The sequence below is a fragment of the Sciurus carolinensis genome, chromosome 5, assembly GCF_902686445.1.
Source record: "Sciurus carolinensis chromosome 5, mSciCar1.2, whole genome shotgun sequence".
Classification (NCBI taxonomy): Eukaryota; Metazoa; Chordata; class Mammalia; order Rodentia; family Sciuridae; genus Sciurus; species Sciurus carolinensis.
In genome coordinates, this window is record NC_062217.1 from 530,931 (window position 1) to 540,203 (window position 9,273).

Consider the following 9,273-nt stretch of genomic DNA (forward strand, 5'->3'; position numbering starts at 1 on the left):
TGCGCCTGCGTCATGTGCGTGTCTTGTTAGATTGACATCTTGATAGCCTTTTCGGTTGGAGCCGTCATAACGGCACTGCCCTTTAATTTGAGTATCCACGTGTGTTTCTTGCACCTAGAAAGACGGCTGCTCTCTGAACGTCATCCGCGTCTGACAACCGTGCCTGCTCACTGATCTGCTGTCTCCTTCCAAGTCTCTCAGGACGTGGGTGTGTGCCACCGTGCCTGCAGAGGGGGACGGTGAGCCCTCCTTCCACCCGAAGCCCTCGTTTCCTCTTCCTGTGCACTGGGCCGGCAAGAACCTCAGTGCCCGGCTGAGTGACTGCTGCGACCCGCCTGGGCAGACTCGCTCACGTCCCTTGGGGCCACCATGAGCCCCAGCGTGCGATGACACTCCAGTCAGACTGAGCGGACTCCTTCCCCGGCGCCCACTCGGCTCCCTCACACACCATGCCGGATGGAGTCACAGATGGACACAGTCTTTCTCTTATTCTGTTAATATGGTGTGTAACTCGGCTTGATTTTTTTACAACAAACCCACTTCGCATCCCACTTGGTCACAGTGTGCGCTTTCATACATTGTTGAATTCACTTGCCCATATTTTAAAGAACATTTGTGCCCATGTTCCCAAGGGCTGCTGGTCCACAGCCCAGCTGTTATCTGGTTTAGGATCCAGCTAACACTGGTCTCAAAATGGAATGGGAAATATCTCTTGTCCTCTATTTCCTAGAAGATAAAAGTGAAGAATTGGTATAAATTCTTCATTAAATATTTGGTAGAATTCTCCAGTGAAGCCTGGGACTGGAGATTTTTTGTCTTGACATTTTAAATTATGAATTAATTTCCTCAGTAGTCACAGGACTGTTGAAATCATCTCTGAGACAGGTGTGTGGTGTGTCCTAAGGAGGCCTTGGCCACCAGCACGCCAAACTCTCAGTTCAGGGAGGGGTGAAGGGGGATTGGAAAATAAAGAATCACAAACACAGACCTTGAAGATGAAGCTGGGATCAGGTGCAGCCTGCTCTCTGCTGGAGATGCAGGTCTAAAGAGTCACACCAGCAATCTTTATTTATATATGTCTCGTTATCAGGTTTGTTATCAGATTAAAGTCTACGCAACCATTATTCTTTGTATTCAGGAAAGTTACAGAAACCAGGCCATCTATGGAGCTTTTCCAAAGTTGCAATCCACAGTTGCAAAGTGCAATGTTAACTCTCAAGAAAGCCCATTGTTTAAAGTCACTGTAAGGCAGGCAGGGACCAGAGACGCTGTTGGTGAAACACTGGGGTGGTCGAGCATAAGTCTTCTATTCCCAGGAGCCGTGTGCCTGAGATCAAGGTCAGAGCTGACAGGACGCTTGCACAGCCTCCTCATGCAGGGCACCCTGCACAGGAATGTTCCCAGGCACCGGGCATGCCACAGCCATGAGGTCATCAGAGACCCCCAATCTCCGTTGCCGCTCCCCACAGAGGTCCACCTCTCCACGCTACCCCCACTGCCTCCTGCCACAGGGCCTGGTGGCACCCCTCTGGCTCCTGACCCTGGTGACTAGTGTCTTGTTTCTTACGGTGTTTGTCGACCTTATTGATCTTTGCAAGGACAGCCCTTGTTTCAGGCTGGGGAGTGGTGTGCCCCGTGGGCTCTGACCTCACTGATGGATCCACGGATGGGTTCGTGCAGTTCCCCTTGGTTCTCTCTAGCTTCCTTCCTTTCCTTAATGCCAGGGTTGTCCACTGTTTCCTTTGCCGTAGGCATGTTTGTAGTTGCCGTTGAGTGTTTTGAGCATGCCTGCCTTGACCCCCACATCCTTCACCTGACAATCGCACACGTAGATGGTCGACTTTCATTTTTAATCCTCCTGGTTCTTAGTGTGACGAGCAATTACCGGTTGAAACCTAGACATTTTGAATTATTTGACTCCTCTGTTCTGCCTGGTTTTCTCAGACTGCACTAGGACATCGGAAGGGAGGCTTCACCATGACCAGGAAGGGCAGAAGTCCAAGTCCTCCTGTGACCTGGGTGGGCGGGACTTCTGGCTCCTCGTGTGGTCTCCACTGACCACAGGTGGTGGTCAAAGCCCTGACTCTGCACTAGGCCAAGTCTGGTGCCAGCCAGCCAGGGTCAGGCAGGAGGGTGGGAAATAGACCCCGTCGCCCGAGCCCCGTTACAGGCTCTCAGAACACACTGCAGGGAAACTGCTTGGGTCTCAGCCCCTCTGCCAAGGGACGTGTTTGGAAGGCCACTCTGACAACAGGTGGCATTTACACAAGGGCCTGCTTCCAGAAACCCAGAGGCCAGGTGAGGAAGACTGAGCTCAAGCCCTTCAGAAAGAATGGGTATTCTCTTCCCTTCCAGAGCATCTCCACATTTCCAGGCAGAACTGCATAGATCCCAGCACCTGGGTTCTGGGGACTTCAGCAGGCACTGCCTGGGACTCAGAGTCAGGACGCAGAGTGCCTCAGATCGTGTGTTCATGAGGAAGCCACAGGAGCCCAGCTAGATTAACGCCATTCCACCTGAAGTTCAGGGTTCGCGTCCTGAGAAACGCTCCAAACCACCTCAAAGAGAAACACACACAACTGTGGCTGCTTGGTTTTCATCGTTCTCCTTCCCAAAGAAGGCAGCTGGCTGCCTGGGTCCCTGAGCGGGTGGCCATACCTGAGAATAAACAGGGAGCCTGATGTGACCGTGGATGAGGGGATCCTGGAGGGAGGAGGCCATGCGAGGGCAGCCAGGAGGTGACCATGATGAGCCAGGAGGTGACCAGGAGGTGACCATGCAAGGGCAGCCAGGAGGTGACTGTGGTGAACCTGAAGGTGACCATGCAAGGGCAGCCAGGAGGTGACTGTGGTGAACCTGAAGGTGACCATGCAAGGGCAGCCAGGAGGTGACCATGGCAGGGCAACCAGGAGGTGACCATGTGAGGGCAGCCAGGAGGTGACCATGCGAAGGCAGCCTGGAGGTGACCATGCGAGGGCAGCCAGAAGGTGACCATGGCAAGGGCAGCCAGGAGGTGACCATGTGAGGGCAGCCAGGAGGTGACCATGCGAAGGCAGCCTGGAGGTGACCATGCGAGGGCAGCCAGGAGGTGACCATGGGAGGGCAGCCAGGGTGGACATGGATGACATTAGAAGTGACCCCACTTGCTGATTCTCCATGAGCAGCACCCATTATTCCCGCCTGGTTTTGCCTCAGCTCCTGTGAGGAGGACAGGGCACCTCCGTCCTACCCGGCCATGGAAGGACATGGCTCCCAGGGCAGCCTTCCCGCAGCCCCTGCGGCAAGCCTGTGAGTGGCAGCCACGTGCCCAGCCCTGCGCCCTGACCTCTGCTGCTGAGGGAGACGTGTGCCCTTCGTCGCTACCAGAGCAGCGCGTGCCAAGGGCATCTCGAGGTGTCTCAGGACAGGGCAGGCCATGATAACAGGGAAGCCAGGGGACGGCTGCCTCCAGGGACCGGGCCCTGTGTTTGGAGAGCCAATAGCCCGTAGCTGATAAGGCCTCCCGGTGCCTCTGACCACGCACGGAGACTATAAGACCCACAGGACAACGGCCGCCCTCAACCTGGCGACATGGCCGCACTGCAGGAGAAGAAGTCCTGCGGCCAGCGCATGGCCGAGTTCCAGCACTACTGCTGGAACCCAGACACGGGGCAGATGCTGGGCCGCACCCCGATCCGGTGGGGTACGTGGGGCCACATGGGGACACTGCTCAGAACGCCCGTCCAGGGTGGTGTGAGACGAGGGGCCGAGGGCAGACCCAGGATTCTTGCAGAAAGGAGCAGTGCACTGGACGGAATCTAGACAGGCGGTTCTCATCCAGAACTCCTGCTGGAGGCGAGGGGAGGCGGGGGAGACGGGCCAGAGCCCCAGGCTGGCTCCAGCCAGGGACAGAGCTGCACACTCCTGTGGCGTCCATGGGAGGGGCATGGCGTCCGCCTCTTCCTCACGCCTCTTCAGGTCGCCTCTCAGCCAGACCTGGGGCCTGCAGGTGGAGGGGCTGTGGGCCCCTTCCCCGCTCGCCCTCCCCCTGCCCCTCCTCGGAGTCTCCGGGATCACTTTCCGAACCGTGCGTCCCTGCGGGCGCTTCCCTGTGCACGGGCTCAGGGCCGGGCCCTCCTCCCTCTCCAGGGTGGCCTGCTCTGGAGACTGAGCCCTGCCCTCCACTCCTGCTCCTGGTGTGACTCCTGGCCCAGGCCGAGCGCCAGCCTGGCTTCTCACCTCCCTGAGAGGCACTCTCCCTGGGTCCCCAGGGGGCCCGTGTCCTGGGGGTTCTGATGTGTCGGTCTCACCCTCGCAGGAAGCCAGGGTCACCAGATGACCCCGGAGGCACCCTGATCCCCAGAGTTGTGGCAGATGCTGCTGGACCAGGCTGGTTGGTTACAGTCCCTCCCCCCTCGGCCACCAGCGGGGCCTGCACCCTTCCTCGGGGCGAGGAGAACAAGAAAAGGCCCGGGTGTCCCCTCAGGCCACTGCAGGAGATAGAAATGCCCCCACAGAAAACAGGGCGGCCCAGACCTACTCGGGGCTGCCCCACCAGGCAGGTCCTCAGCAAGCAGAGTCCGTGAGCCCCTGAAGAGCCAACCCCTGAGCACCCGCCCTTCAGGACCCGAGAACCCGGCTGTGGCTCTGCTGGCCAGGAGGGTCCCCACGGGACCCTGCAGCTCGGCAGTGCCATCCCTGCTGGACAGACATCCCTGGAAAGGCTGCTCCTGACCCTGCTCTCCCACAGTGTGGATCAGCCTGTACTACGTGGCCTTCTACGTGGTCATGACTGGGCTCTTCGCCCTGTGCCTCTACGTCCTGATGCAGACCATCGACCCGTACACGCCCGACTACCAGGACCAGTTAAAGTCACCGGGTAAGTGCAGGTGGGACAGCTCAGCTTCCCCAAAGAGGACAGGACCTAATCACAGGGCCACTCTGCTTCAGCTTCAGTCATGACCACAGACGTCTGTCAGAGACGAGGAAACTGCTCTCGCGTGCTCGCAAGCACCACATGTTGGTGGGACGTCTCTGGAGAACACAAGAGGCCCTGGCAAGGGCCCGGAGACCAGGGAGGAAGGGTCCAGAGAGGGGCGTGTCTGGCGCGCCACAGGCCTGTCGGCCTGTCCCCGAAGACCTGACGGCGTCACTTCAAGGCAGGGGTAGCCCTGCCCTCACAGCACCCACAGAACAGCAGCGCCCAGCTTCCACACCCAGAGGCCAGCCACAGACAGGAGCAGAGCAGGCAGGGTGGACACCATCCCCCACAAATGCCCAGCGCGCTGCGGCTGCAACCAGAGCTGAGTCAGATGGCAGGGAGAGGGGCTGGCAGTCGCCTTGGGAACGGGACCGTGTGGGCGGCCCCGCGTGTGCGGCAAGCTGCCGTCAGGCCCATGTCAGGGAAGGGCGGCCATCGAGGAGGTGCCCAAGCCCTGTGGCCACAGGGACGGCTTCTCTCTGACTTCCTACTCCCCTGCACTGAGTCTTCATTTTTTACACAAAACCTCTGTGAACTAGGCTAGACCAGAGAAGGGTCTTCTTGTGTGCATTTTCGCGGACAGCCAGTCACAGACGCCACTGAGCGGTGACAGTGACAGCAGTGTGCCTGGGGTCAGTCCCATCAGCCGCCTGCTCCCACAGCGCACGTGGCTCCCCTGCTGGGCTGGGCACCCAGCTTCTGGATCAGGCCCAGCCTGGCTACTCCCTGGCTCCCGGGCAGGGTCCCGGGGTGACATGTGCTCGGAGCCCCTGAGGTTCCAGAGCAAGCCCAGCTGCAGCTTCCTCCCCAGGAGAGGCCCTGACCCTGAGCCCAGGCTGACCAGTCTCCCGGGCTGGGCTTGCCATGCTCGGGGTACCCGAGCACCTGGGAAAGCCACGTGCCCTCTCCCCAGGGGTGACCTTGAGGCCAGACGTCTACGGGGAGAGAGGGTTGGAGATCTGCTACAACGTGTCTGACAGCAGCTCCTGGGCGGGCCTCACGCACTCCCTCCACAGCTTCCTGGCAGGTAGGCGCGAGGGCCCTTCTCTGAGGTCCCACACTGTCCAAGGATCACTCAGCGGCTGGGGTCTCCGGGCTCCCTCGAAGGCCCGGCCAGCTACAGAGGGCGGGGGCTGGTGCGGGGCTGTGGCGGGCGCCTGGCAGGCCTGTGTCCCCGCAGGCTACTCTGCAGCGGCCCAGCAGGACAGCATCAACTGCACCTCTGAGCAGTACTTCTTCCAGGAGGGCTTCAGGGCCCCCAACCACACCAAGTTCTCCTGCAAGTTCACCGCGGACATGCTGCAGAACTGCTCGGGCCTGCCGGACCCACACTTCGGCTTTGGAGAAGGGAAGCCGTGCTTCATCATCAAGATGAACAGGGTGGGCCTCCAGGGCTCCCTCTGAAGTGGCCCTGGAGGGGGCGGGACCCTCCTCTCCCCAGGCAGGGCGCCCAGCCTGGGTCTGCCCGCTGCCCATCCCGCCTGGCTCAACCCATCGCCTCTGACTCTTGAACACAAGTTGAGCCGCCCACTCAGCCTCCACGACACACGGCAAAGAGCAGGACACCGGGCAGGGGAGGGATGCCAGGGCCAGGCAGGGGTCAGTCGCGCACGTAGATCCGGGAGGGGGCTGGGAGCCTCTACCCTGTGATCAGGGACCCCGGGCTGCGTGCCGAGGGGCCCTCCGCCCAGCACAGCGGGAGGTGGTGGGGCTGCGGCGTGGAGTCCCTGCCCCTGTGAGAACAGAGAAGAGGCAGACGGCAGCCTATGACCAGGTGTGGGCAAGGGGAGGCAAGGTGGAGGCAAGGTGGAGGCAAGGGGAGGCAAGGTGGAGGCAAGGTGGAGGCCGGGATCTGGGGGCAGCAACTGGCCAGGCAAAGGGGCGAGGTTCACGGGTCAGGGACCCGCCGGCTGCTGGCACTCTGGGCAGTGCTATAAGGAAGCACACCCTGGGCACTGCACCCATCACGGGGCCCTGTAGCTGTCCAGGGTGTCCCCAGAGCTGCCTGGCAAGAGGGCCATGACCAGGCTCCTGGGGGACCGTGACAGCCACACGTCCATCACTGGCAAGTCCCGCTCGAACCTCAGGGGGACGGCTGGCACTGGAGAGCCGCGGGGAGGTGAGGGGAGACGGGGGCCTCGCGGGCAGCCTGGAAGAGGCCAGCTGAGGGCCAGAGGCTGCCAGCGGGGGCCGCTCAGCACAGGCAGACACCACCCACCCTGAGACAGGCCACCTGAGGGCCACCCCTCGGTGACCAGGACCCGGGGCACTGCAGCACCCGGCACCGGGGCCCTGGCTCTGAGGGTGCGTGTGAGCCGCACAGGCTCCTGGGCAGCAGGCCAGCAGCCAAGGCACGCATGCCTTTTCTTCCAGATTGTCAGGTTCCTGCCCAGCAACGGCACGGCCCCCCGAGTGGACTGCACGTTCCTGGTGAGTAGGGTCCCAGGAGGCTCGTGGGACCTGCCAGCTCAGCCTGTCTCTCAGCAGGCGTGGGTGGGGTCGGGAGCCCCAGGGGAGGAGCGGCCTCCTGCTGTGTCCAGGAGGGTCCTCCACGAGGACTTCAAGGTGCCCGCCGCAGTGCGCCAGGACTTCCACCACTTGGCCTTCTTCCTTTATTTGATTACTTACAAAAGTTTTCCCGATCACCACAGCTGTGGCCATTTAATCAGGGCCAGTACGGGGCTGCAGGGAGCTGGCCTGACTCTCCAGCAAGTCCCTCGTTTTCCAAAACTACTGCCACCCCACACCTTCCAGGGCTTGTTTCCTGCTGAGCTTGAACACACAGTCACGGGCTGCCTCGGCACGCCAGCAGGGCACGTCCGGGGTGGCCCCCAGAGGCGTGGTCCGGCGAAGCCCCTCTGCCCTTGTGGGGGACGCAGCCCTGTGTGGGCTTCCTCTCGAGCGGTTCAGGCCTGGCGGAGGCCAGCAGGGACCGACTCAGGCCTCGCGCCCTCCTTCACTCTCCCACGGGCCCAAGCCCCCGACCACTCCCCTCCTGACAAAGGAGGCGTGCGCGGTGAGGGTGCAGGGACACTGTCCCCACCGCTGCCTGGACACCAGGCAGGGCTGTGGGAGCTGCTGGGGCTCCTGGCTGGCAGGCGTCCCGTGCCCACGCCCAGGCGCCCTGGCCCCGACTCGCCCCGCTCCCCGCAGGACGGGCCCCACCCGGACGCAGGGCCCCTGCAGGTGGCGTACTACCCGCCCAACGGCACCTTCAGCCTGCACTACTTCCCCTACTACGGGAAGAAAGCTCAGGTAGGTGTCGGCCCCGCTCCGCGGCCTGCAGTGGCCCCAAAGAGAAGCAGATGGGAAGCAGTGACCGTTCTCCACAAACAGACAAAGGCTGCCATGGCCTGACCTGACCACGGGCGCGTTTCCCAAACCGCGTGCTCGAGACGACCTGAGACGCGGGTGTCCCACGCACCACGCAAACCGCAGCCCTGAATCCCTGATGGCGCGGCACCCAGAGCCCCTCCCCCGCTCCGCCCTCCACTCAGAGGGTCCCTCTGGCCGCAGGCGGTTCTGGCTGCAGCCAGCCCAGGCGGCGTCTCTCCAGACCGCCCGGCGCTGAGTCCCAGGCTGCCCCCTGCACCTGCTGGCTGGGCTGCCCTGTGGTGGGTTTGCGAGCATCTCACCGTGGCCTCCGCTCCAGCCCCACTACAGCAACCCTCTGGTGGCCGCGAAGATGCTCAACGTCCCCACCAACACAGAGGTCGTCATCGTGTGCAAGGTCCTCGCGGAGCACGTGACCTTCAACAACCCCCACGACCCGTACGAGGGGAAGGTGGAGTTCAAACTCAGACTCCAGGAGTGAGGCACCGCGGGCTCCAGGCCTCTGCCCCGCAGGCCGCCCGCGACGCTGCTCCCTGGGTGGCTGGAGAGGCGCTCCTCTCACGGCAGGGTGGCTGTTCCCTCCGAGGCTCACCGTGTGCCCCAGGGAACCGCAGGTGCAGGCGCAGCGCAGACTCCTGGCACCCGCTGGGGAGCAAGGCCTGGGACCACGCACCTCGCCCACGTGGACAGCAGCTCTCACGGGCCTGTTGCTTGCTCAGCAGGAACCAGCCCTGCGCACAGAGCGACACGGCACTGAACGAGGAAGCCCACGCACGGTGCCTCTGGACTCTGGCTCCTAAGAGGGCGATTCCCAAGTTGAAAAATAAAGCTTGTTCAAGTGACTCTCACTCTACCTAAAACAGGCACGTCTGTCCCCATCTGGGAGAGAAACTAAAGTTCAAATGCTTCCTTCTTGGAAAACCTCCTTTCAAAGCTTCAGTCCAACACAGGGAAATGGCTGAGGCCTGCTGGTGTGGGCT

The 9,273-nt window shown here is 61.8% G+C and overlaps 1 protein-coding gene across 1 annotated transcript; it reads left to right on the forward strand.

The window, feature by feature from the left end:
• The first annotated feature begins 3,570 nt into the window (after positions 1 to 3,570).
• On the forward strand, positions 3,571 to 8,774 carry Atp4b (ATPase H+/K+ transporting subunit beta). The gene is made up of 7 exons (XM_047554494.1): positions 3,571 to 3,682; positions 4,730 to 4,858; positions 5,874 to 5,987; positions 6,141 to 6,340; positions 7,334 to 7,390; positions 8,114 to 8,215; positions 8,613 to 8,774. Exons 1-7 carry the CDS (start codon positions 3,571 to 3,573, stop codon positions 8,772 to 8,774), a joined length of 876 nt encoding a protein of 291 aa, XP_047410450.1.
• Positions 8,775 to 9,273: the final 499 nt, after the last annotated feature.

Bases quoted from the DNA above. Each gene is read 5' to 3' on its own strand.
- Atp4b (XM_047554494.1), top strand. From the start codon at position 3,571: ATGGCCGCACTGCAGGAGAAGAAGTCCTGCGGCCAGCGCATGGCCGAG. The intron at 7,391-8,113 runs GTGAGTAGGGTC...CGCTCCCCGCAG, and splicing joins GAGTGGACTGCACGTTCCTG to GACGGGCCCCACCCGGACGC. The intron at 8,216-8,612 runs GTAGGTGTCGGC...CCTCCGCTCCAG, and splicing joins ACTACGGGAAGAAAGCTCAG to CCCCACTACAGCAACCCTCT.